This window comes from Rattus norvegicus, chromosome 2 (genome assembly GCF_036323735.1).
Source record: "Rattus norvegicus strain BN/NHsdMcwi chromosome 2, GRCr8, whole genome shotgun sequence".
Lineage (NCBI taxonomy): Eukaryota > Metazoa > Chordata > Mammalia > Rodentia > Muridae > Rattus > Rattus norvegicus.
In genome coordinates this window covers 117,540,515-117,568,123 of record NC_086020.1, presented here as the reverse complement: position 1 = coordinate 117,568,123, position 27,609 = coordinate 117,540,515, and the positions used below count along the sequence as shown (strand labels likewise).

At 44.2% G+C, this 27,609-nt stretch overlaps 1 protein-coding gene across 2 annotated transcripts in view; it reads right to left on the bottom strand.

Annotated features, from left to right (window-relative positions):
- Nucleotides 1-27,609, bottom strand: part of Usp13 (ubiquitin specific peptidase 13) — a 114,239-nt gene that overhangs the window by 48,926 nt on the left and 37,704 nt on the right. For both annotated transcript variants that reach the window (XM_008760924.4, NM_001107665.2), the window contains exons 4-10: nt 26,516-26,637; nt 21,370-21,512; nt 17,890-18,074; nt 7,811-7,905; nt 6,219-6,406; nt 1,797-1,868; nt 991-1,084 (exon numbers count right to left, since the gene is read on the bottom strand). In XM_008760924.4, coding sequence (XP_008759146.1) covers nt 991-1,084; nt 1,797-1,868; nt 6,219-6,406; nt 7,811-7,905; nt 17,890-18,074; nt 21,370-21,512; nt 26,516-26,637 — 899 coding nt within the window. The remainder of the gene's footprint in view (nt 1-990; nt 1,085-1,796; nt 1,869-6,218; nt 6,407-7,810; nt 7,906-17,889; nt 18,075-21,369; nt 21,513-26,515; nt 26,638-27,609) is intronic.

Here is a 27,609-nt window from a genome sequence, read left to right as displayed (position 1 = left end):
AGAAAGCCATGTGCTGTGGTTTAACAAAAGGGAACCTGTAGCAAGCATTCTAGAAACTGAACAAGGAGAATCAAGAATTCAAGGCTGGCCGGAAAAGGTCAGGAAGCTCAGGAAACTTACAAGACTCATTGTCCTATAAGCAATGAACAATTCTGAGGAAGTGGAAGCTCTTCAATAAAGCTGTCGGTAAATTGGACAGGGATGTGCTTGCCAAAGTCATTGCTCTTACTGGGGTGACCTGGCTTTGAGGCATCCACACTCCTCTCATCCTGATGCCTCTAAGTACTCTCCAAGAAACTCATTGGTTCACCAGAGCAAACCTGGACAGACCATTACTCTAGTCTGTTGTGGGCGCTCCACCTACAGTAAGTACGTGCTGTTTATATCTCAGTGGGAAAGTAATGTAACTCTGGCCTACAGGGGAGAATCCTTCTAGAAGGAAGAAAGCGGGTGGGGAAGGAGTGGCGAGGAAGAGACGAAGAGAGGAAAGGAGAGAGACAGGGGATCTAGCAAAAACATCTAGAACTTAAGATAAAAAACCCACAAGCTGGGCAATGATGATGCACACCTTTGCTCACAGCATTTGAGAGGCAGAGGCAAGCAAATTTACTTGAGTCTGAGGCCAGCCTGGTCTACAGACTAAGTTTCAGGACAGCCAGGGCTGAGAAACCCTGTCTCAGAAAAAACAAACAAACAAAAACAGGCCCCGACTGGAAATGGGGGGAGGGGATAGTTTTTAAGATTCGTGCTTCCAGTCCCAGCTCTGCCTTGAGAAAATCATGAATGAGGGCACACATGTGGCCTCTGTATGACCCAAGACAGTAGGAACTCTGGTGCTGCCTTTCTATTACCATTGTTTGTAAGAACACAGGGACAAGGCTCCCACTTATGGGTATCCTGACAGCTCACTGAATTTACAATAGCCCTTTGCTAACCCGTGGAATCCCACACCACTAACCAATGTCAACCCTGGCACTCGGGGACACGTACCTTGTGCTCCTCCTTCATCACCTGTTCAATGAGCTCAGATTTCACTGGAGGCTTCGAGTACTGGCCAGAGAGGAGGCCATGTCCCAACTTAGTCCTAGGCAGGAGAGAGACAGACAATAAAGAGGCCACCGCTCTTTCCCACAGAGATGTGAAGATGACCCATGAGTTCTTGTAGCGGGGCTCCTCTCTATCCGGATTCCTCACAAATGGCTTGGTATTCTGACTTCACTTTCAAAGTTTCCTCAGAATTTAATAACTTTATTAATCTCTTCTTTTTTTTTATTAACTTGAGTATTTCTTATATACATTTCGAGTGTTATTCCCTTTCCCGGTTTCCGGGCAAACATCCCCCTCCCCCCTCCCCTTCCTTATGAGTGTTCCCCTCCCAACCCTCCCCCCATTGCCGCCCTCCCCCCATAGACTAGTTCACTGGGGGTTCAGTCTTAGCAGGACCCAGGGCTTCCCCTTCCACTGGTGCTCTTACTAGGATATTCATTGCTACCTATGGGGTCAGAGTCCAGGGTCAGTCCATGTATAGTCTTTAGGTAGTGGCTTAGTCCCTGGAAGCTCTGGTTGCTTGGCATTGTTGTACTTTTGGGGTCTCGAGCCCCTTCAAGCTCTTCCAGTTCTTTCTCTGATTCCTTCAATAGGGGACCTATTAATCTCTTCTTATAAAGGTAACACACACCCATTCTAGAACACTTAAAAATACAGAAAATAAAGAAGAAAAAAGAATTGCCTTCAACTCAGCAGTAACCAATGCAAACACCCCACCAGAAACTTAAAACACAGCACTGGGCACTTACATCTGTGTGTTGAAGTCCTGCGTTGGATCTAATGGTGAGTAGTCAAATATCCTTGGGAGGTTTCCTACATACCTAGGAGACAACAGCACAGTCACTACATAATAGGACAACAGAAGCAAGCTGTCATTCTATGGCCACCCAACTGAGGAAAGGTTTTCCTGAGTTTCTCCCTCAGAGTAGACTCATGAGTCATCCCCAAATCTGGAAGCTTCCATCCTCCTTAGAGCAGTACCCTTCAGATGTACCAATCTCCTCACCTGAGATACAAGCATAAGATTTAGAGTTCTGCCAACAGTCCCCCACAATCATTCTGATGTATCAGAAACCATGTGGTCACAATCACTGCTTCAAAAACAAACAGCACCCAGCAAATAGAGAGGTTAAGGCAAGAGGTTGCAAGTTCAAGGTCAGCCTTCTTCTGCAACAGGATAAGACCCTGTCCCACACAAAATAGGTAAGGTTATTGACAGCCTTCTTCTCCACCCAAAGTGATGAGTATATCCTCAACTCTGCCTAGCTCAGCTGCAGTCTTCCTTCTCTATCTTTATAGAGTCTTTTCCTTGCCTGTGAATTCTGCTCCATCACTTTATTGAAAGTCCCCATCCTCAGTTACAGACCATTATGGCCTAACATCAACAATAATCTGAGTGGAATTTGTCCAGAAAGCTGTACCCTTATGTTCCCTCACAATGATGCTCTTTCCCTAAGCCTGCCCATGTTCTTTGTTAGAAATCTCTGCTTGGCCTTGTTGGAGTCATGGCCAAGCCCTTCACCTTCATCCTGAATAGATATCTGCTATATTATCTTAGCAAATATTTATGTGACGTTTTCCTGTACTATTGGGAATCTTGTCAATAATTTCAAAATGAAGGTATCAGCAATGACACCTACCCTAACTACTTTCCCTGAGGTAAGGCTTTCTTGAGAAAAGGTTTCCAGTGTGGCTGAGGAGTTATTCATTACATTCCTATAACCAAGGGGTTGACATTGCCATTATCCCATGAGAGAAATAACAACTTGGGGTGCCACTTTCCTAGGTAGCATCTGAGTCACCTACCCATAGAGCCCAAGATGCCCCACATGCACACACACCCAGCCTGGCTCCAAAACTGAGTTCTGAAACTTTGCAGGATGTCACTGGTTGGCTACCCTTTCTCCCAGCAGGCCACAATCCTAACAAAGCAGTGCTAGCCTTAACTCTGACATCTGCTATTAACATGTCACCCCCTCCATTTCCACAGTTCATTGCCTCATCACCTGCTCTGCTTTTTGTTGTTGTTTGTTGTAGTTTATTTGAGACAGGATGCTGTCACTCTCTAGCCCATGCTGACCTCTGACCTCGTGACCCTTGCCCATTTCTCTGATGTCATTTGTAAGCTCTCTCCCTCTGTCCAGTAGCTCTAGCTACTCACCATCCTCACCCCTGCTTCAAAACCAGGCTATCGCTGTCTCTTTCCAGATGCTTGGTAACTCTTCTTCGGGTCTGTCAGAAGCCTCCTCCCCAGACTGGGCAAAAGGAAGAATGGCAACTTACCATCACCCTCCCAGCTCCCTGCTGTTGGCTCAACTTCTTAACTTCCATTGCTAGCTGGAATTATACAGTTTGTTTATATTCTTCATGATTATCTGTGACTCAAGAGTCCATACTAACATGTACTCTATGTGAAGACAGGGACTCCATGTAGACAGTATCTACAGTAACAGAGTAGTGTCTGACATGGGAAATATTTGGTGTATATCTACTAAATGAACGGGCTCATATCATCTGTGAACTTAAGGTCCCAGGAAAAAGGAAAAGCTATACCTGAGTTACAGATTTTGCCAGCAAATGACTGAACTCAAAAGATTATGGAGACTTAAAATGTAACAGACCAAAGCTAAATCATCTTGGGCTATTTTCAGTTCCTCTGAAAGCCATTCATTGCCCATTCATGTCATACATCTTACCTAACATCCTATAACTATTAGGGTCTTGACAATGTGTTCTTCGTAGACTGTTAGCTTCCACAAATCCCAAAGCTAAAATGTCATCAGACAGTATCTGATACCTATAGAAGAGATGTCCGCTCTTTGCTGTGACCTGTCTACCTGTGGTCCTTAATAACATACTGGATTTGACTTGCCTTGTTCTATAACTAATAAAATCTCACATGACCAGTGCACAGTGAGCTTGTCTTTTGGCGGAACCTGAATACATGTTCTTTGGACATAATCACACATTTAATTCTAGAGTAAACAATCTGCATTCCTCTGGAGATGAGAGCTATGCTTATGCACTGAATTGTCACATCACCAATTTCATCAAACAATTACCAATAACCAAACAGGAAATGCACTACTAGACTTGGGTGCCTGTCCCCAAAGGCCACATGTTGTTAAAGCCTGGGGTCAGTGGCATTATTGGAAAGTGGAGTAGTGTGAAGATGTAAAGTCACTGTGGAAGTGCCTAGAGGAGTCAGTGGGAGCTCTCCACACCACACAAAGACCATGAATGACCTGGTCTGTCACACATTATTGCCACTATGCACTATGTGTACTCGCTGGTTCTGTGTGTCAACTTGACACAAGCAAGAGTCATCAAAGAGGAAGGAGCCTGAGTTGAAGAAATGCCTCCATAAGATCCACGGTAGGACATATTCTCAATTAGCGATCATGGAAACTGGCCCAGCCTATTGTGGGTGGTGCTATCCCAGAGCTGGTGGTCTCTGGGGTCCATAAGAAAGCAGGCTGAACAAGTTATGTGAAGCAAGCCATTAGGCAGCACCCCTCCATGGCTCTGCAACAGTTCCTACATCCAGGTTCAAGCCCTGCTTTACTTCCTGACCCAAGTTCCTCCAACGATGGACTATATTCTGGAAGTATAAGCCAAATAAATCCTTTCCTCCCCACTTGCTTTTTGGTCATGGGACACTATCCCATCAAAGTCCCAAAGTAACGGGGTCAATTGATCAAGAATAGAGAGAGGTCTAAATCTCACATGCAAAAATATAGGCATAAGTTACATGTTCATTAAAGAAAAATGTACAAAGTTAATTATTTGTCACACTTCACAATGTAGAGTTAATTTTTCCTAGATAACAAAGCAGTAAAAATGTTGAAATTTGAAAGAGCACAAGTTTCTTCCATTATAATTTAAAGTAAATAATAGTTATATGTCACCTTCCAAAATGGCATCTCCTAGGTATGTCAAAAAGAAACCGGTATATTTATCATGTAAGATAAACTTTCATTAGCCCATATTCAAGAGATGATAAAAGAAACGTAGGTTAAAATTTATAAAAATAGTATGATTCATGATACATGCCTCTGAAAAAGTTTCCCAAGCTGGAATTACACACTTTCTGTGCCTCTTTTCCACCCTTCCCACTAATCTGTCAGTGGTGTGTGTCCCCTCTGACTCCTTCTTCGCTTCCCCTTCATGAGTAAACCACAGTGATAACTAAGTTCTTATACCTTTCTACAGAATGTCTAACTTTGTGTGTTCCCTCAAGTCAAATACCAGACACTTGAGTTTACTCTTGAACACACACACACACACACACACACACACACACACACACACACAGCTAAACATAACATAACTGGCCCTTTCCTAGAATATTAAAGAGTACATGTGGAAAATTGACAATGTATTTTCAAAGCCAGAAAACATCAATAAATGGTTCTGAGAGGAAGGAGGAGATTATCTGACCTGATGTACATTTAATGACACACTATGTAACTACTAGACCTCAGCTGCATTCGGGTAAAATACCACCTTGTTTTCTGTTTCTGTTGGTCAGTCTATCTGGGTATAATAGATTTTAAATTTAAACAGGCTAAATTCCACATTTAACCTGGTGTGGAAACCTACAGACTGTAAACTCCTCTGCTGTTAGACTTCTTGTCCACAAGCCCAAGCAGAAAATGCCCACAGACACAGCAACTAGTGGGGGGCGGGGGGAGAACCGTGTACCTGCAGAACTAGGAAGCCCCCTAAATCAGTACACCCAGAGTGTCTGTGAGAAGAATCAACTTTTCCAACTCCTAAAGATGAATGATTTTAAAGCTACCATCCACATATAAGAAGCAGTGATATCAAACACTATGCCAATCTCTAGGAGCTTGATCAACTCCAATTTCCACCACTCCTCACTGCAGACCCACACCTAGCAGCCCAGGCCATCACCTCAGAGACACATCATTAACAAAAAATAGTAACCTAAAATCGTCCATAGGAATAAATGCACAACAGTTGCTCAGTCTCCAAGCTCTCTCTCTCTAGCCTGACCCTGTAATGCAGGGTGAGCAAAGTCACCGGGCCTCGGGGTGAGAAGCCACACTCCCACCATGATGCAGTAGCAATGGTATACCCCTAACACAGAGCAGACTAGCTCAGGGAGACTGGCAGCACAGAGGCCGTCAGCAGTGGCGCCCACTTACGCTCTCTGGAACTCTGGGATGCTGAAGATGGCCTGCATGACAGAACTGAGGTAGCAACTGTTGCCCAGGTTCTTCAGGCCCGTGTACCCTGGGCCATACATTGGCTTCAGCTTAGTTCCTGACTCCTGGATCACTTCCCACTCGCTGACTCTCAGCTTGATGTCATTGTCCCGGAACCCATTCTCTGTCTGGGACATCATTAAAGAGAGAGAAAAGGGCTTTAAATAGGACTCACAATCAAAACTTTTTCCTGATGTAATGGGTAGTTCTGCCATTTTCCTCGAAGACATAAAAAAAGATGAATAACGTATTTAAAGACATTAAGAGACAATAAGTATTACATAAGAATGTAAATGTACTTAATGTCACAAAACTGCATACTTGAAATTAGCTAAAAAGCAATTTTATAAATACTTTACTACAATGTTTTAAAGATTTAATTATATATATATACTGTCACTGTCTTCAGACACACCAGAAGAGGGCATCAGATCCCATCACAGATGGTTGTGAGCCACTGTGTGGTTGCTGGGAATTGAACTCAGGACCTCTGGAAGAGCAGTCAGCGCTCTTAACCACTGAGCCATCTCTCCAGCCCTTCACCACAGTTTTTTAAAATATGAAAAGGTTTTGGTTTTTCTTTGGGTGTTGTTGCTGTTGTTGTTACTGTTTTGTTTTGTGTTTGTGTTTTGTCGTTCTTTTTTATTTTGGTTTTGTTTTCAGGAAAGAGAAAGAACAAGAAAGAAGGAGACAGAAGTCAACTAATGAGGGATGAAGCCCAAGTGTGTGCAGAACATGAAAAAGTCCTGGGTTCTGTCCTCAGCACTGCACAGCCTGGGCATAGTTCACACTTGGAACCCCAGAACTCTGGAGCTGAGGCAGGAAGATCAGAAGTTCAAGGTCATTCTCGGCTACATAGTGGAGCCAGCCCAGGCTACCTGAGGCTCTCACAAAAATTCAAAGCAAGGCCTACAGTAAAGAAAAAGGCAAGTCAGGGAGAGAGGAGGGTGAACCGGAACTGCCGAAGTGTGGACGCACCTAGGAAAGGAACGAAAGGAAGGGACGGGTAAGTGAAAAGATGGGTACCAATGAGAAATAACCAAACAGCATGAGAGCACAAAGACAGAGTGCTGACCTGGGAGACAGAGAACACAGCCCGGCACTGAAACAGGCCTCTCAGGCAAAAATACTCCATCGTCCTCCATCGTCACATTGAAACAAGCAATGAAGCAGAGCCTCAGCAGTTTACTCCACCCACTACCCAGCAGCCCTCACTCCCTTCTGGAAGTTCCTTATAGTGATTTTAAAGGTCATCATCTTGTACTTTCTCCCTTTAGTGAAAAGGACAGGGATTCATACAACTACCCATTAAAGGAAACAAAAATTTGCAAGTAACCACTCTCCCCCCAAATAAACCACGACTAAACAAAACTCTAGGCTGGCAACCCATGCAAAATGCTAATCAATTAAATTCAACAAAGTAATGAAACAATTAAAACAAAATCTACTAAGTCCATATTAAACAAATTAAAGACTCCCGCCCCTACCCGTCACTAACCCAGTGTAGAATTAGAGACAAAAGGTTTTCTCACCCCTTGTGTGTGGAGCATGTCAATCCCAAAATGTGCTAAGTGTTTGGCCAAATGAGGATCCGAAACAGGCCCCTCTTCTTGAAAAGAATAAACATCTGGAAGACGAAGAGAAAACAGCACTGAGGTCTGTATGTGGCTTCCATGCAACACTGGCTTAGCCAATGGAGCCTGCAGGAGGGTTGGCACCAGTGAGAAGACACTCACAACACCCAACCAGGAGGCCACAAACAATAGACACACATTTTGTAAACATGAATAATCTTCACACAGTTAAGAAACATTGAGTTCCCTAAAGCAGACGGAGGATGGATAGCTGGATGTAAGATAACTTAAAAGGAGATCAGTATGAATACCTAACCTTTCAGCTTTATAACCACAACCCATGGCAGCATAATTCCAAAGTCGGGAAGGAAAGAGAAAAGTGGGTGGGGGGAGAGGGTGACAGCTCTCTGCCAGGGCAGGAAGAACCACGGGGGAGACAGGGTACAGGCCCTGAGGGGCAGCTGGATGGTGAGAAGTGGTCATGTAGGCTTTGGGGACCTATGCTGCTCCTTCCCCTTTGCCCATCTCTCTGCCTTCAGTGTCTATAATTCACAGAACTAGGGAGAGATGGGAGCCAGAATGCAGACCTGTGCAGCTTCCCAAGATGTGCTCGCACAGCAGCGCACAAGAACTGAAGAGGCAAGCATGCTCACCCTGCTCGCACCAGAACTAAGGTGGGCAACATGATGAATCCATCACCCAGGACACTACTATAAAGGCAGGCTGTGACCACTCATGGCCTTTGCTCCAGGACTGAAGAGATATGCTCACTCTGAAGCCCACACCAAACCTGTGGCAATGGACACAACTTACCCCAAGACTCCACACCGGTACTGAGGAGGCAAACAACTGGGGAGGCCTCAAATGCTAGTCCCCTGTGATACCTTGATGCTGGGGGGCAGCATCTACCCTGAGGAAATTAATATTCCACAGGATAGCATAATGTTTTAGAGGAGCCCCATCAAATGCACAGACCCTGCACCAGGTATCTGAGGCTACTTGGAAATGCAGACTCTGAGCCCCGGCCTTATCAAATCAAACTCTGTGTTGCCAACAAGAGCCCAGAGACAGTTTCAGACACACTGTAGAGCCCTATCTGTCCTGAGGCAGCAATGAAAGGAGGGACAGGAGTCCACATGTCCTGTGTCCCTGGAGAGCCTCATAAAGGCTAAGTGGCTTTTCCTCACATTTCACATGTGGCCCAGAACCCCAGTGTCTCACTCCTGTCCATCTCCTTCCTTCTATCTCAGCAAGTTCAAGGTATCTCAGGATATGACTGGTGAAGTGCCATCTAGGCACAGTCTAGGAACAGAGGCCCCAAACCACAGTCTCTTTCCTTCTAAACTTCGGAAAATAAAATATTCTAAGAAAAATAGCTACAAAGATGTCATTCTTCATGACAGTCTCTCCTGCACTGTCTAAGAGAGTATAGTGCTCCTTGGGACACTGTGAAGGACCGACAGATGGCGGGCATGAAGACGCTATGAAGCTAGAGTGATCCTCTGACCCATACCAAGGTATGTGGAGACTCGCTGACCCCAAAGGAAGGTGGTCTTCCTGTTAAAAACAGAGTGGCTGGTGTAGAGATGTCTCGCCTACTCTTTACAATGTGAGCAGTAGTCTTCACCAACACCTTCTTTACTGTAATGCAAGCTCTCTCAAAGTCAAAACCAAAAGCTGAAATCCCCCAACTCCATCAAGAGAGTTCCCAGAGGGCTGAGTGAGATGGCACATTGAGACCATCTCTGTATGAAAGGTAAAAGATTCACAATAAGAAAAAACTAGACTAGGGTTTGGGATTTAGCTCAGTGGTAGAGTGCTTGCCTAAAAAGCGCAAGGTCCTGGGTTCGATCCCCAGCTCCGAAAGAAAGAAAAAAAAAACTAGACTATCCCAAAGACAGTAGAGGAGGAGTTTCAAAGACCCACAAAGGAAGTGGAAAGATTCTGGAAAAGAGTAGAAACAACAGTAAGTCTCCCGAAAGTTAAATATATAAAAATAAATAAATAAAATATTTTCTGAACTAACATTTTTTTAAGTAAGGAATGAGAAGAAATAGAAAAAATAGCAAATACTTGAGAGAACATGAAAATGGCAGTCCTAAGGCTACTCTACTCTCTTCAAGTGGTCAGACATTTTTGAAAACTTAATTGTCATGGCTCTGTTAGAAAATAATAAAACTCCTAGCGTCACCCCCAGTGAAAATTCCCTGGGATCCCTAAATAAATAAAAACCATGCTGCCTCCAATGTTTCTTACCCTTACTAAGTTTTCTCACATTAAGAAGACACCATTCTATCTGTTCTCTCAGAGGTTCTGAGTTAAACTCCCAGCAATCACATGGTGGCTCCTAAACATCTTTAATGAGACCTAGTGCCCTTTCTGACCTGCAGGCATACATGCAGGCAGAACACTGTATACACTAAATAAATAAATAAATAAATAAATAAATAAATAAATAAATAAATAAATAAGCACCTATCTCAGGTGCTTAAATGTCCAAAGATGTCACATGATTTGGTCAAATATGATAATCATGTCTTATCCCAATAACAAAAACAATTTAAGAAGTGCCATACAAGAAACTGAAAATGAACTCAATCGTCCTATGGCAATAACAAAGAACTGTACAAGGGAGACACACATGTTCAGATGTGAGTGGACTTGGGGGTAAAGGCACTGCCTTCTGTGTCTTTATTGGGAAATTCACATTATCTCCAAATTCAGCTTAGCAAACCTGTCTTAGCTGGAGAGCTATTCATCCTGTAAGCACTGCTGGGCAGAGTGCTTCCACACCCCCTGCTGTGGCCTAAAGCCTAAGCCAGAAACCACAGTGATGGTGCCCAGGGAGAGGCTCCTGGGCTAGCACAGATAGTGCTCAGTAGGTATTAGCTGACCAGTGACTCTGGGTTCCGGTTCAGTGAAAAGCTAAGCCAAAGGGCCAGAGGCTGTGATCTCTAAAAAAAGATAGACGAGCAGGTTATAAGCAGAAATGGACATGGGAACTGAGGGTTGAAGCAAGAAAGGGATCTGTAAGAAATAACTGCAAAACAATGGTTGAATACCCAGATTCCTTTTTCTGCTTTTTTCTACTCTCCCATATTGATTGTAATATTTTAACTGAAAATACACACATGGACTGAGGGTGTCTCTCAGTTGGTAAAATGCTTGCCTAGCATGCACAAAGCCTTTTGGTTTGATTCCCAGCACTGTGTTAACCCAGCACAGTGACAACACACCCATAATCACAGCATTTGGGAGGTAGAGGTAGAAATCTCACGAGTTCAAGGTTGACCTTAGCTACATAGGGTTTGAGGCCAGACTGGGCTACTTGAGACTCTGCTTTTGTTTTGATTCTAAGTTTATAATTCCTACAATTTAATTAAAGAGTATGTTCTAGGATCCACAGACGACTAATCAAACTTGTTCGGCCACATTGATTAACTCGCTCATTGATTATAGTTAAAAAACACAAGTGAACACAAAATACACAGAGATATGAAGGTGCAACGTTATGCAAGATAAGCAGGGTCCCTCCTCTTGTGACTTTAAAGCCTAGTATCTCAAACAGTCTTGGAAGTAATGCTAGACTTCAATAGACCACAACAGACACCATCTTAGCTGAGGTTCATTTGTGTAACACAAGTTCTTAACCACAAAGAAGTCCTCACACTCAAAAAGGAACTGCCAGGTGGTTCCACTGCTTAGGACAGAGGAAACCAGAGACACAGTCACACACCAAGAAGAACAGCAAAAGGCTGAGAAAATGCAGACCGATCCATAGCACCTGGTCACCAAGAGCTACCTGTGTCCCACAAGCCATCTACCACCCACAGAGAACAGAGCTGAAATGAGAAGATGCTCGCACTAGCAAAACAAACACAAAATGCACATGCTTATGGCACAGGACCATCCCTAGGCAGGGGAAACCTACACTGATGTCAAATATCAATACAAACAAGGAGCACCTTTCCTCTACTTGTTCACTGCACAAATCCTTGCTGAGCCACCAATATGCCCAGGGAGGTATATAAAATGGCAGAGCTAGAGGACAACAAAGATGGTCCCTGGCTACCCTCACTAACCTAACTGACACAGGATCTTTTAAAAGCTCCACTGGGCAACAGCACAAGGTGCTACCACACACCAGCAGGGGATAAAAGGTTAAAGCTAATAGGAAGTAATCAAGGCATTGACCCCAACACAGTAGGCTTTGAGAAACAGAAGGGTCCTTGTGCTCAGGTCAGGGATGAAAACAATCAAAAGGACGAAGGCCTAGGTGAGAAGTCATGCAGGGAGCACATCCAGTCAAACGAACAGCTCACGGCTGCCCTGTGCACCTGGACCATCAGTGTGCTGTCAACCTGGCACAGAAGAACCTTCCCATGTAAACAACCGTCTCCGTGATGGAACTACTACAACCCTCTCCCACCTCCAGCTCATCTTACTCTGACAAGAACCTCCTCCCACACTGGAGAGCTTGGCTGGTTTGTGTGGTAATCTGGTTCTTGTTTTGTTTGTACTGTCTGTACCCATGGGGACCCAGGGTGGAACTGGATACAGGGTCCATTTTTATGATGTGTGCCATCATTTTGGCCTAGCCTGGTGGGTTAGGACTTCTTGGGAAAGCAAAACCATAAGTAGAGGCTTTAAGAATGAAGAGGGTCTCACTGAGCAGGTACAACTCTTTGGGAAAGGAACCGGTGGGGGATGGGAGGTGTAGATCAAGACACCACTGGATATTTGAATGCACAACCTTAGATTTCATGTCTACCAAGCAATCTTCTAAATATAATTCAGCTCCCACAGGGAAAGAATGTACTGGTTAAGTTGACATAAACAGCGCACAGACTGGCAATAGTGGTTCTCATTATGACCTAAAAAAACAAATGCCCTGACTTTGAAACTTTTTCACAAGTTAGTCTGAAAGACCTATTGAGTATGGAAAAATCACTCTCCAGACACTCCAACCTTCCACAGAATTCCCCGCCCCAGAGAGTACTCCATACCCCACATTGTCACATCCTGAAGGCTCATCACTGAACCTTTAAAGAAATGTATGATGTTGAGAATTTATTTGGCTTGCCAGCAAGTAGAAAGTTGCAGCTAACCACCAATTTAGAAAGATATAAGGCAGAAATATCTATTAAAAAGATGGAGGGGAACAATTCCTGCAGTCATGAACTAAAAGGAAGTAAGAGACCAAAGGAAGACTTTAGGAAAACCAACATCATACAGCAAACACAAGAAATCAAAATATGGAGCACACAAGTACCTGGCTATACTACCCGAGGTTTTGGACTTTAAAAGAATTAAGAGCATGTATTCAAATGATCATGGCTATAATAAATAATCAACTGTTATTAAAGTTCTCCCTCCTAGAGGAAAAGACAATAGTTCTCCACCTTAACAACAGCTATGACAGTTGATATTAGAAAGAGTTCATAAAACTTAACAAAAATATCTATATATATGCTGACAAGAAAAAGCCTTAGATGCTAGGTGTGTTAGTCTATACCTGTAATTGCAGAGGCAGGAGAATTTCAAGTTTGAGGACTTCCTGGACTACAGAGTGAGGTCATGGTCAACCTGGGCTAAATAACACCAAGAAAGAAAGAAAGAAAGAAAGAAAGAAAGAAAGAAAGAAAGAAAGAAAGAAAGAAAGAAAGAAAGAAAGAAAGAAAGAAAGAGAGAGAGAAAGAGAGAGAGAGAGAGAGAGAGAGAGAGAGAGAAAGGGAGAGAGAAAGAAAGGGAGAGAGAAAGAAAGAAAGGGGGAGAAAGATTGTCTAAAATGTTCAAGAAAAAATAAAACTACAAATAGCCAAGAATATAATGAAAAGTTAGATGTGTAGTACATGCCTGCAATCCCAGCATGCAAACGTGGAGGCAGGGTGGTCAGGACTTCAAGGTTAGCCAGGGTTACAAGAGAACCCCCCCACACACACACACCCTCCACAGAGCAAAAACTAAAATAAAGAATGTAATGAAATTTCTTTGACCTCAATAGAAAAGCAAATTCAAGTAAGATGGCAGGTAAGCATAATAGCCAGTGTCACCCAGGATGTGTTGGAAGGGTGCTTTCAAACACCTCTACTGTAGGACAAATGATGTGATTCTGCTTACAAGTCTAGTGTAACTGAAACAATGACAACTTTAAAAGAGAAAGTTGGGGAAGCTGCTGTCAGTAGAGTGCTTTCCACACAGCAGCTGAGCTTGAGCTTCAAATGTGCTTTAAAAAGCCAAGCGTGGTGACATGGAGTTGTAACCCCAGCAGTGGAGAAGCAGAAATAAGCAGCTTACTAGAATTCACTTGCCAGTAGCCTGGATCAATAAGCAAACTCCAGCCCAAGGAGAGACCATGACTCAATAAAACATAGATGGCTCCTAAAGAACCATACCCTAGAGTTCTCAAAATGTGCACACACACACACACACACACACACACACACACACACACTGCACCTCCACACATGAACACACACACTAAATAAATTTAATTTAAAAGATACATAAAAACATAATTAACCTGTGTTATCCCACTTAAGTAGAAGATAATTACTTAAATACTCAGTTGTCAGTTGATTAACAAAACTATTTGTGCCTAATATGCCCAAGATTTTGTATAGAATCCAAAAAGGAGTAAGGCACTGCCCTGACTTCACCATTAGAATCATAAATAACCCACATTACAGATGGGTAAGGTGTTGGTGCTGAATTAATCACTTCATTCAATACTGTGACAAAATGCCTGATGAATTTGACTTAAAGGAAAAGGAGGTTTGTTTTAACTCACAATTCAAGGGTACGGTTCCCTTAGGGTGAGGGAATCGTGGGGGTAGGGGTGTGAAGCAGCTGGTCACATGACAGCCAGACAGGAAGCAGAGAGAAATGAACCTGGTGCTCTGTTCACTTTCTCCTTTTGATGTGGTTTAGACCTATGGGTGATCCCATTCAGGGTCAGTCTTCCCAATTCAATGAACCCAACCTAGAAACCCCTCTCAAACAAACGTATCATAGGTGATTCTAGGTCCTGTCAAGTTGACAAGAGAAGCCATTGCAGTCAGATTGTTATGAGAACTGGGTTTCTTATATATTGGTCTGCACTGACTAAGTTTTATGTAAACTAGTCATAAGTTAGAATCATCAAACGGAAGGGAGCCTCAATTGAGAAAATGCCCCATAAAACAGGGCTATAGGCAAGTAGGTAGGACATTTTCCTAATTAGTGATTGATGTGGATGGCCAAGCCATTGTGGTTGGGGCCATCCCAAGGCTTGTGGCTTTTATAAGAAAGCAGGCTGAACAAGCCATGTGAAGCAAGCCAGTAAGCAGCATCCCTCCATGGTTCCTGCATCAGCTTCAGCCTCCAGTTTCCTGCCCTGCCTGAGTTCCTGCCTGCTTCCCTTCAGTGATGAAGGAACAATGATTTGGAAGTGCAAACCAAATAAACCCTCTCCTCCCCAACTTGATTTTTGGCCATGTTGTTTCATCACAGCAATAATCGCCCTAAGACATAGTTCTAGAAACACTTCCCATGATGCCACAGAACATAGAAAAGTCTGAACTGTAATTTTTTTCTTCTTGTATTAATTGCTTTTTTGTAATAATAAAATATAATGACCAAGGCAACTTATAGAAGGGAGACTTATTTGGATTTATGGTTCCCGAGGGTTAATCTATAAAGGTTTGCTGGCATGGCAACAGGTGTGCAGAGCAGGAAACTGAGATTGCATCTCCACCTCAGAGAAGAAGCCAAAAGAGTGAATGGAAAGTAAAGCAAGACTATATAGACTTTCAAAGCTCACCCCTGTAGGTTGATGTCATTATGCAGGTGAAGGCAGGTACAAGATAGAATGAGGTCTGTCACTGGACGAGAAGGAAGGATGGGAAGGAGAAAAGTTTTAGAGAAAAGGAGACTGGAGCAAGAGAGGTGGGAGCAGCCGAGGGAACATGGAGGCAGATGTTAAGATGTCTCTCTGCACAGGTTGGATGGATGTGTACAGGACTTTGTATGTCTAGATGAACAAATTATATCTTATCTAGGTGGGCAATTATATCTTATCAGTTGGATCAGAGGTTCATTTTACCACAATACACCCCCCCCCCAGTGACATACATCCTCCAGCAAGGCTTCATGTTCTAAAAGTTCCATAACCTTCCAAACAGTGCCAGCAATGGGAGACCAAGTATTCACATTTCTCATTCAAATCACCACACATTCCTGCACTGTAAATCTTTCTGTAACCCCATAAGGGGCATAGAGAAAGCTTTCTGTGACCCCCATTATTAAGTATTTGTCTCCAGTCATTCAGTGTTGTTATAGTACTGGCCATCATCTGTCTGTTAGTATTAATGTTGACCATAATCTGTCAGTACTGTTACAGTGTTGACCATTACCTGTCTGTCAGTATTGTTGCAATGTTGATATCACCTGTCAATATTGTTACAATGTTGACCATCTCTTGTCAGTATTGTTACAGTGTTGGCCATCACCTGTCAACATAGTTGCAGTGCTGACCCACAAAGCACAGGCTGAGTTTCTCTTTAAATCCCAGAACACTCGGAATGAGAATCAGTTTATACACAAAGTCATTTACTTGGATGGAAAATGTTTTGTACTTGCACCTCATGCCTTTGCAACCACTTTTCTTTAATGAGTTTAAATAATTCGCTGATGAGAAGTTAGAGAAGGAGAATGACAAGTTTGAGGCCAGCCTAAACTACATAGTAAGTTCAAAGCCATCCAGATATACAGTGAGACTGCCTCAAAAAATCAATAATAACAGCAACAACAATACTAATTCCATGAAATTTGGAAGCAGGAATATTTTCCAAATGGGAAACCAAAGAATTCTAACATGCCTTATTGACCACTAGCCCTCAACCATAAAATGAAAGGAAAATTCAGCCAGCTCACAGGAAAGCAATGGTCAGACCTAAAGACCAACTCTTGAATAAGAAGGCTTGAATAGGAAGTCAATGAATTCTGAGACAGGCTAACTCCATCACAGATAATCACAAAGAGGAAAGAAAGAAGACAGATATCTTTATTCTTCTACAAACATCATCCCAGCTTAGAGCAGAGAAAAAACAATCACAAAAGAAAGCAGAGATCTGTGGCTAGGTGCTGCTCTAGATATGAGTTTAAAAATCCATGGTAACAAGATGACGTGTCATCGTGGCCACTGCTCAGGATTTAGGTTTTGCATGGTGACTTGGTATTATTTCCCTTTTCTATCACAAAATGGTGAGAGGAATGGAATGAATGAGGAGTACAGATGCGGTCCAAAGCTAACCATTTAGAGAAGATGGGTTGGGAGAGGAGAAAGGCAGAAAAGCTGGCAGTCTGGGAAGGAGTCTGACCTTCTAGAGACATGAGAATCATCATCACTGGGCTCATACCACAGGCAAGGTTTTGGTTTTCTCCTTTTCATATTTTTGCCTATCTACATATCCATATATTTATTTAACACACACACACACACACACACACACACACACACACATTTGCAGGAGACACTCCTGCAGGCCACAGCACAGCTATAGAGACAAGAGAACAACTTGCATGAGTTGTCTCTCCTTCCCACCATGTGGGTCCTGGGAATCCAACTGTTCAATAATCAAGTTCTTGATAATAATCAAGTGGCATTTTTTCACTAAGCCAGATATCTCTCCAGCCCCACTGATTTCTTATAATACATTCATCCCTAAGTGGTACTAATAATATTCACAATCAATTCTAGGATTACCTCCTACTATCTTAATGGAAGATTCAACATACACATCACTTCCCTGATCCTGTTTCCTGCTTAGATCCCCCTAGCCATGAGATATAGGAGAACAGTTATTTTACTCACGCTTTACTGAAAGCCACCGGGCTAAATGCTTTAGACCCATGAATAACCACAAGAGTAGCACCATCAATGTCCCCAAGACAAGGAATCTCGAGTACTCACACTACAAATAAGAAGAAGCAAAGCCCATTTCTCAGATCTGAGCTGAGACAGCTGTGAGATGCCAGTCATGCAATGGTACACTCACCTGCTCCATCAGGCGTGATGGTGCCCAGCTTCACGGCCAGAGGATAGCCCATGTCTCTGTAATGCTCCAGCGCATGGCCATTGCCCCCCGAGCTGTCAAAAAACCACTTCCCACACAGAACAGAGCCGTCAGTCAGATTCAACCAGAGGTTCTCCCGCAGGTCACATCGGGCACACTTCCAGCCACTAGAAAGTCACCAGAGAACAATCAGGACAGCCAGTACAAAGGGAAACATTGATATGTGAAAACTGAACAGTGTATCCTACTGCTGCACTTCCCCAGTGTTCTTACCCAGGGATATTACTGTTCCCGTCCAGAGCCCAGGACCACCCGGTACCCTTCCTGCTTCCGAGACTGAGCCATAGATCTCCAGTGTGGCTCTTTTAAAATGAAAATTGATGTATGACATGAAGCGCGAGAAAGAGGCCGTGTCCTCCAAACTCCCGCTTGCAGGACAGTGGTTCCTGAATAAGGTACAAAAATGGAGGATCCTATGTGGAAGACATTCCAAAACATCACACATACACGATAAAACTGATGGAGATAACAACTATGCTATAGTCCAACTTGGGCACATCCCAGGAAGAACTGCATGTTAACGCCATGGTCTTCTGCATGGCATTGTGAACCCAGCATGTCTGGAAAGCTCTTACATGGACACAACGCGCCTGTTCAACAGTTGTCTAGATATTTGTGTTTGGGGTTGTAGATTATTGGTACAATCAGCTTTGGCCAATGATGTTTGTCTCTGCAGTGAGCGGCAGGGACCACGGAGAACATCTGGTCAACATCACACTGAGAACAAGAGACCGTAGAACGCTCAGCTATCCCTGCGCTTCTACAAGACTCCTCTAAGGCTCATGAGACTGCAAGAAGAACATGAGATGTGGAGTGTTGTGGAAAACTGTCTTCTGGGTGTGTCACAGCCACTGCTGCACTCCTGAATTCACGGTGCCTGTGACTACAGGATTGGGCCCATTCTATCATGGAGTAGAGAGGCACTCATGAGGCCTGCCCCTCCCTGAAAACTTATAGGCAATTAATAAGCTTGGGGAGGGAAACACCTTCTTCAATGGCATAGTCATTGGTAAGATGCCATTGCTCCTATAAATAACCTGTGCTCCTCTAAGCAGCCCTAACTCAACTCATGGAATCCCCAAAAAGAAAAGCATTAATGTAGAAGGGACTGGTTTGAAAGAGGAAGGTGATCTGCAAGAGTGACAGGGGATGCGAGGGGGTAACAGGAGTGAACGTGAGCAAACGATTACATACATGTATGAAAACATTATAATGGTGCTGGCTACTTCTTATGTCAACTGACACAAGTAAGTGTTGTTCTAGAAGAGGGAACTACAATTGAGAAAATGCCTCCATAAGATTGGCCTGTGGGCAATCAGTTTTCTTGATTGACAGTTGATGTGGGAGGGCCTAACTCACTGTGGATGGTTCAACCCTTGTGGCAAGTAGTCCTGGGTGTATAAGAAACCAGGCTGAGCAAGACATGAGGAGCGAGCCAGTGAGCAGCATTCCTCCACGGTCTCTGCTTCACTTCCTGCCGCCAGGTCTCTGCCCTGCTTGAATTCCTACACTGATTTCCCTGAGGGATAGATTGGTTACCTGGAAATATAAGATGAAATAACCCCTTTCCTCCGTAAGTCGCCTTTGGTCATGGTTCCTTATCACAGAAATAGAAACTAAGTAATACAACAATCAAACATGAGACCTATTATTATGTTCACTGAGTGTACTTTTTATTTTTAAGATTTATTTACTTTTATGTGTACACTGTTTTGCCTGCATGTATGAAAGTGCACTATGTGTGTATCTGGTGCCATTGGGAGACCCCCTGCCCAGAACTGGAGTGAGAGGCAATTTTAAGCTGCCATGTGGATGCTGGGAACCAAACCCAGGTTCTCTGCAAGAGCAGCAAGTGCTCTTACCCACTGAGCCACCCTTGCAGCCCCCACTGGGAAATATTTTAAAAGGGAACATTAGAACTCAGGACCGGCCTTGTCTCTCTTTCCACCCACCATGAGCTAAACAGCCTGTAGCACTGTAGGTCTCCCGCCTGATATGCTGTATCACCACCACCTAAAAACAACGGGGCCAACTAACCGGGACTGGTGCCTCTAAAACCATGAGCCAAGGCTAACTCCCGTTTATGATTTTGACCCATCTCAGGGGTTTGTTATAAAATGACTGACATACCCTACCACACTACAGTTCTAAATTCAGAAAATAAGTGGACCAAACTGCACACTAAATGCCAGTTATGTGTCAAATGACTATCGGAAAGCCCCATCGTGTGATTCTAGCAAATTCTGCTCAGTGTCAGTGTAAACATCCTTCTTCTGTGGAGGTAGAAAATGAGGCCAGCAGTGGTCTGCTTACCCCAAGCTACTGTCTTAGGACAGAAAGTAGAGTGGGCCCACGTCAACGAAACTGGACATATCTCTAAGCGCCCCTTGCTCTTCCTCTGAGACCTAGCTTCTGAGTCCCCGAGAGCATTCTGGTCCCTTGGAGACTGCCCAACATTGTGTCAAGTCTGACCCCCTAGACTGAAGTCAGACCTAGATGTGTGGGAGTTGAGCCCAGCAGAATGGGAAAGACAAATAAGAAATGGAAAAGCCAGCATAGGATATGTCAACAAGCAACCACCATGGACACCTGGCACTCAGGCCTGATGAGGAACTCCAGGGGAGAAGTGTCCCCCAAGGGTTTGATGCACTGGCTCTGCTGCCCGTGTGAGGTTCCAGAAGGACAATGGCTTCAGCTGCCATGTCTGCCCATCCCCTGCACTGCCCAGCAGGTGTTACAGGTAGAACGTCCCTGAGCTGCACCTGTGTGCAAACACCTGGTTTGCTGCAGGACAGCACCTGGGCTTAGGCTGAGGACTGAGAGCACTCAGCACCTGCTGCAAAGGCCAGAAATGTTCAGAGAGAAGGTTTCATCTCTGACTTTTATTTGTTTCTTCACTTTCTTTCTTTTGTAAAATAATTCTTAAAGTTAGCATATAAGATAGTGGGTCTCATTGTGACATTCCACACACATGAATTAGCTCAGTTTGTTCTAGAAAGTCTCCCCCCACAGCCCTTCCTCATGCCCCTTCCTTTCCTTCTGTTTTCATATCATGTGTGCTCCATCGCCTCTGTTTCACTGTCACTACAGATCTCTCCCTGCAGTCACAATCGCCTTTCAAGCATCATGCCCTATACATACACAAATAGACATGTGCATGTGTTTGTGTGCACACACATAAATTTAACTCTAAGTCCACAAATGAGAGGAAACATGATGGGCTTTGTCTTTCAGAATCTGAATTATTTCTAATAAAAACAAACTTCCAGTTCTTAGTGAATTTGCAATAAAAAGCATCAGTTAAGAAAATATAAAACTGCTAGTTCAGAGAGAAGGTAGAAAATCAGATGTTGCTTGGACCAGTCTGGGGTCTAAACTTCCATTGTTCTAGCAGACTCTCACCTCGGAGGAATCCTGACCCCGTTGTCCAGTTGCACGAGGTTGTTGGCGTACTTCGATACTGGCAGTTCGTTTTCCCACGTGTCTGGATCCTGCTTCCTATACGGGGACTTTGAGCTGAGCACTGCATCGCAAGCAATTGTTACCTGTGTGACAGAACCAACAAGGAGAACTCCGTGTCTAGAAATGAACGCAGAAGCTATTTCAATAAACACTGCCTCGACGCGGATCTCAACTACCCCTCAGTGAGGTCTGTTCTCCTGAATCTGGCTAGATTTGACCCCCAGGCCTTGGGATACTGATGATAACGGGAGAACAAGGGAGCACATTCAGTCATTGTCTCAAGCCTAGAGCTCACACAAATAATCCCTACCACTCAGCAAGTGGGGGAAAAAGGGTCCTCCTGATGAACCAAGATATCCAACATCCTCAGCTTACACGGCACAAGGCCAAGGGCACGTGAGTGGACTGCACACAGCACAGCTCTACTTCTGAGTCTAATGTAGCTATGATGCTGGCAGAGGACATGTCCAAGTGTCCCTGTGCTAATGGGTCTCAAAAGCAGATGTTCAGTGTCCTGCTTGTCCTCGGCTCAGCAGAACAGGAAGACAGATGCCCTGCTTCCTCTCATCACCCATGCCCAGAGCTGTTTTTTTAGCTGCCCATAAAACTCAAAGTCTGCCTGAAAGTAACAGTGCATTCACTTTGAAAATGGTCCAATAGTTCTTCAAATGCTTAAACAGGTGCCACAGGACCCAGCAGATCTACACTAGGAATACATCCAAGAGACATGAAAACATTCGACGGCAGGAGGATGAATTAAGAGATCTTTGTAATAGCAATTTAGCTACAGAACAAAAGCAGAGCAAATGCCTATTGATGATAAATAGAATAAAAACCCAAATGTAGTATGTTTGTACAATGGAATTTTATTTGGCAATAAAAAGAGACAGGATTCCAATATATGACGAGATATGGATAAATCTGGAAAATGTATAGGTGAAAAAAGCCAGTCACATATCTTTCAGGCCTCAGAAAGCTTAGTCCTATCAGCACAGGCAAGTGTGGATATTAGACCTTTCAAAATGGCCGCCCTTGTTCATCCTGCCCTGTATATAACCTACAGTGAACTGTCCTGCCAACCCTCACAATGCATCTCCCACCATCTAGCTGGTTCCGTGCCTGGACCTCACAGCCTCAGCATTTCACCCCAGCAGCCAGTGTCCTCAGCCCGGCCTTCCACCAACTGCCTGCATCTGCTCAGACCTCTGCACTTTGTCCACACACCACACACAGCACCCTCAGGGGCTCTGACTTACAATCTTCTTTCTCTTAGTGTCTCTTCTGGAGATAGCCAACAAAATTTCGTCAGGCCTCTAGGCCACCATAAAACAATGCAATACCCTTTCAGGTTCAGAGCTGCGGTGAGGCTGCTGCTGATGCTCTGCTGCTTCTTCCCCTTGAGCTGGACTCTACCTAAACACTCACTGGCCTCAAATCCCGTGCTGCCCTGGAACTGGTTCAAACTGGCCCCTGAGAGTTGATTGTTAAATTTTAAGAAATTCGGCATCTCTGTGATCATCCCAGCACTATTCACAACAGGAGAGAAAAGCAAGCAAACAAACAAACAAAAAGGCAAGCGTCTATCTACTGACAACCAGAGAAAGAAAATATGATGCTTGTGAACAACGGGATGCTGGGTATCCATGAAAAGTAACGAAATCCAGCCATTTTCCACAGCAGGGATACAACTGAAGATTATTACGTCCGTGACATCAGTCAGGTACAGAAAAAAATGAGTACCACATGCTCTCATTCACATGTGCGACATCACAAAGTTAGTCCCAGGAAGTTCAGCACAAACTTTGTCAAGTAATCACCTTGAACGAAGAGAAGCAAGCCCAAGTGATGAAGACTGATTAGAGAGTACAAGGTCTTGGGTATTGGTTATGTAAGGGAGTCCTGGGTACTTACACACAATACTGGGTACTTACACACAGTACAGTTTTCATACATAACAAAGGATTCTGACTGCTTTCACCATAAAGATGCTAAATGTTTGAAAAGACAGGCACAAATTCCAGCACACAACTCAGGAGACAGGAGGGGGTTGTGAGATGGAGGGCGACCTAGGCTTAGTACAGCAGCAACCTGTGTCAGAGCAAAGCAAAACGAAAGGCCATTTCACAACATAATCACCACGCCACTGAACTACACCCCCAGCCCTGAGTCCATGTTTTTATATTTCAAATAAATTAAAAAAGAAAGGAAATATTAAGAAATTTTCTAGAGACCTGCCAAATGCAATCAGTATTAAAATTAAATCATTTAACCTTAATTATCCTTAAGAAGGCCACAGAGTCAAACCCTGTGCCTTCCTCCCTGCTTTACTGTAACTTGCAGTCGCCTCTGTGCTCCTGATGTTTTGACGTCTGTGTTAGCTGAATGTTGCAAATTCCTAACAGTAGTGTTTCTTCCCAACAGCCAGAGATGCCTCAATGTTGGCTGCAGTGGGGCATGCTCGGGGTCTCCAGTGGCAACCAGCAAGCACGGAGCAGCTTGCTCCGCTCGGAGCTGTTAGGCACGTACAAGCGCATGGCCGCTGCAGCTCCTCTGGTAGAAGGCCCAGGCTCGGGAGCCCGCCGTGAGCCGTGAGCCCTTCCACGCAAAGGTGGTCTGCCTCTCTGGTAGGACTCACAAAGCAAACGAAAATGTTCTGTGCTGCCACACCCAAAGATGTGAAAGAAAGAATCATCTGTCCAGTATTTTGTTTAAACCAAGCATTTTCTTTTTATTTAAAAGTTCAGAAGAGAACCCTCAAACACTGAAAACGGAGCAGATGCACGTTTGACTCTGGTGCGCTAACTGGAGTCCTTTGTATAGCAAAGACCTGGAGCGAGCATCAGAGACACAAAGTCAGGCTTCCTCTCAACCTGCTCGACCCACCTTAAGAGTTCATTTGTTTTCTACTTTTTAAATCATTTCTTTAAAAGAAATTTTATTCAAGTTTTCACTTTAAAGTATTCTCCAATTCTATTATTAAAAATTATGATGTCTCTTATTAGCTTTGGATTCCCAGGGCACTTCGTCTTTTATACTCTGAATCAAGGGATGTTTTTACAGTAGTGTATGTGGGTGGCTCTTTGTTCTTTGAGCTTTGGTGTAGTTTGTTTTGGTTTGGTGTTTGTTTTGGTTTTTGTTTGAGGCAGGCTCTATGTAGCAGTGAATTCCTAGCAATCCTCCTGCCTCAGCCTCCCAGTGCTAGATTAAAAGCATGACTCACTGTGCCTAGTTGGATGTCTTTTCTTAATATTTACTATACTCACATAAAAATCTTCACATAAAAAAAGTGAATGAATAAAAAATTCTCATGACATTTATTCACAGTGTGCTTCATCATTTCCTTTCCCAAAACCAGAATTATGTTGAACTGGAGTGATAAGGATTCTCAGCACTGGGGCTGGAGAGATGGCGCAGCGGTTAAGAGCACTAGATGCTCTTCCAAAGGATGTTTCCCAGCACCCAAATGGCAGCCCGCAACCATCTGTAACTCCAGTTTCAGGGGCTGTAGATGCCCTCACACATGCATGTGGGTAAGACACCAATGCACATGAATTAAAAGAACTCTCAGCATCGGAGAGGGAAGCATTAGTACACTTGAGGCTAAGGGCTGGCTGGCATAAGACCATTTTACCCACTAATGCATTTTATTCCCGGTAACAGCCACATGAGTCAACCCAGGAAATCTGAGAAAAGCAACAGCAATTCATTTCCGCAAGCCTCACTGGGCACCTCATCTGGGAAAGGATGCCTCACTTTTAGTAAGGCGAAGGGCTGTAGTGCACAGACACACACGCTTTTACTTCCATGGTCATAAATTTAGCTTTATGATAAATCACAAGGACATAGGGTACGTTAGAAACCCAGTCCCTCCGAACAGGGAAATTCTAAGCACAGACACCCATCCACTTTGGGCAGAAGCAACTGAGAAGATGCTTCTCACTAGTCAGGGTCTCACTGGTCAGGGTCTCACTGGTCAGGGTCTCACTGGTCAGGGTCTGTTAGAAGATTCTGGGACCCACAGGCCTGGCTTTGATCCTAGTGGAGTTCAAAGGGGAATAAGCTGGCATGTCCAAACTCAACCCACTTTGACCCCACTGCCTTCTGGGAGCAGGTATAGGAAACAGAGTTATCCATGCACACTATGGAAGGAAGGGGGATAGAGTATTGGAGGCTACAGGAATCAGGGAGAAGCAGGAACCCTGTGACCTCTCAGACGACCCAGAATCAAACACAACTTGCAGATTCCTGTCTGCTACCAATGTGGTACCAGTTCCTACAGGAAAAGCAAGACCCATCCTTGAAACTGACACTGAGAAGTACACAGAGGAAGGGAGTAGGGGCGGGGGAGCTCACTAACAAAAATATAAGAAAGCCATTTTGGTTCTCACAAAGCCAAGGTGAGGTGCAAACAACTGGTCCTTTTTTTTTTTTTTAAATGTAGCTGGTCCTTTTTACAACTGCACCACTGCCACCCCAGCAGGCAAAGTCTTCCGGCTTCTCAGACAGAATCTTACATGGGAGGACAGCATGAAAATCTGACAAACACATGGTCATTCCTCCAACCAAAACACATTCCTCTCCAGCTGTCCAGCATCTGTGAGGTGCAGGCTTTGTCAATCCCAGCAACAGATCAGCCAAGTCATAGGAGCTTGCCCAGCCAGGGCAGCACGGACTCATGGGCAATGAAATCTAAAGAGGGGTGGCAGAGAGGGAGTGGACAGCAATCAGGAAAGGCTACTCTCAGAGATCTCAGAGGAGACAGATATTCCTGTTCACACTTTGTTTCTATTTATTTATTTTATTATTTTGGTTTGGTTTGACTTTTAAGACAGGTCTCTCTAAGGGGCCTTGGGTGGCCTGAACTCACTATTTAGCCCAGGCTAGCCTCAATCTCATAATCCTCCTGACTGAGCACCCTTAGTGTTGAGATCACAAGTGTGTGCCACCACCACGCCCAGCTTTTTGTTCCATTGTATCTTTTTCCTCTGGACCGGCCTTCCCACCGTCACGTGCACACACACACACACACACACACACACACACACACACACACACACGGCATGCAGCCACATGCACACTCACTGACCAGGGCTGGTAACTCCTCAATGTTAGGAAGGGCTATTTCATAGTGGTCTGGGAATATAACAAGTTTGGCTTCGTCTTCATATTCGTAATCGTCACTATTTAAATCGTCATCCATATCTAGATCTGAGGAGAGAATAAAAACAAAGAAAAGAAGTAAGGAAAAGGTGGCCCGTGCCAAAGCAGTCCTCACAGGGAATCCACAGAGTTTAAACGTCATGGACGGGATCCAACCCTGACAGGATTGGCCATCCTCCTGCCCCACCCAGGAGAAGCAGACCCTGACATCTTTACTGAGCGGTGCATATTTGTTAATAAATGACTGGGTCACATCATGAACTTTCACAGGGTGGACATACCTGCTGCAAACTGAATTCATACGTTTTAAAGGAACAGATGTTTTCGCTATGGGCTTAGGACCATAATCTCACCAGATCAAAGAAAACGTGTGTGTGTGTGTGTGTGTGTGTGTGTGTGTGTGTGTGTGTGTGTGTGTGTGGCCAAAGGTCAAATCTAGGTATCATTCCTCAGGAGTCCTTATCTTGTATTTTGAGAGAGGGTCTCTCACTGGCATGGAGCTCAGTGATTCAGTGAGCTGACTGGTCACTGAGCCATAGAAATCTGCCTCTCTTGGCCTTCTTGTTGCTGGGATTATAAGTGTGCTTCACCACACCCATTTTGTGAGATCTAAGAATCAATGCAGGTCCCCATGTTTGCATAGCAAGCACTTTACTAACAGCTGCTTCTCCTACCCAAAAGCACACCAGTTTGAGAGTGGATAAGGCTGGTTTTAATGCTTATTCACACATTTAATAGAACTTTAAGCAAGTCACAAACTCTAACCCATGTACTGCCCTCATGTCCAGCACTCCCCTTACACAGGAAAGGAATGATGCCTTGTAGAGAAGAGACAGACACAACGTGGGTTTCCAATAAACAGAAGCAGTTACTTAGAAACCCAGCCTTCTCCCTTACTATAGAAACCCAGCCTTCTCCCTTACTACCTCTTCCTTCTCTCTGCTCCCCCATCTCTGACAGTGGTTAGAATCCTGTAGGCCAAAAGGAACCCATCATTTGAGCAGTCCTGTTGACTGAGGA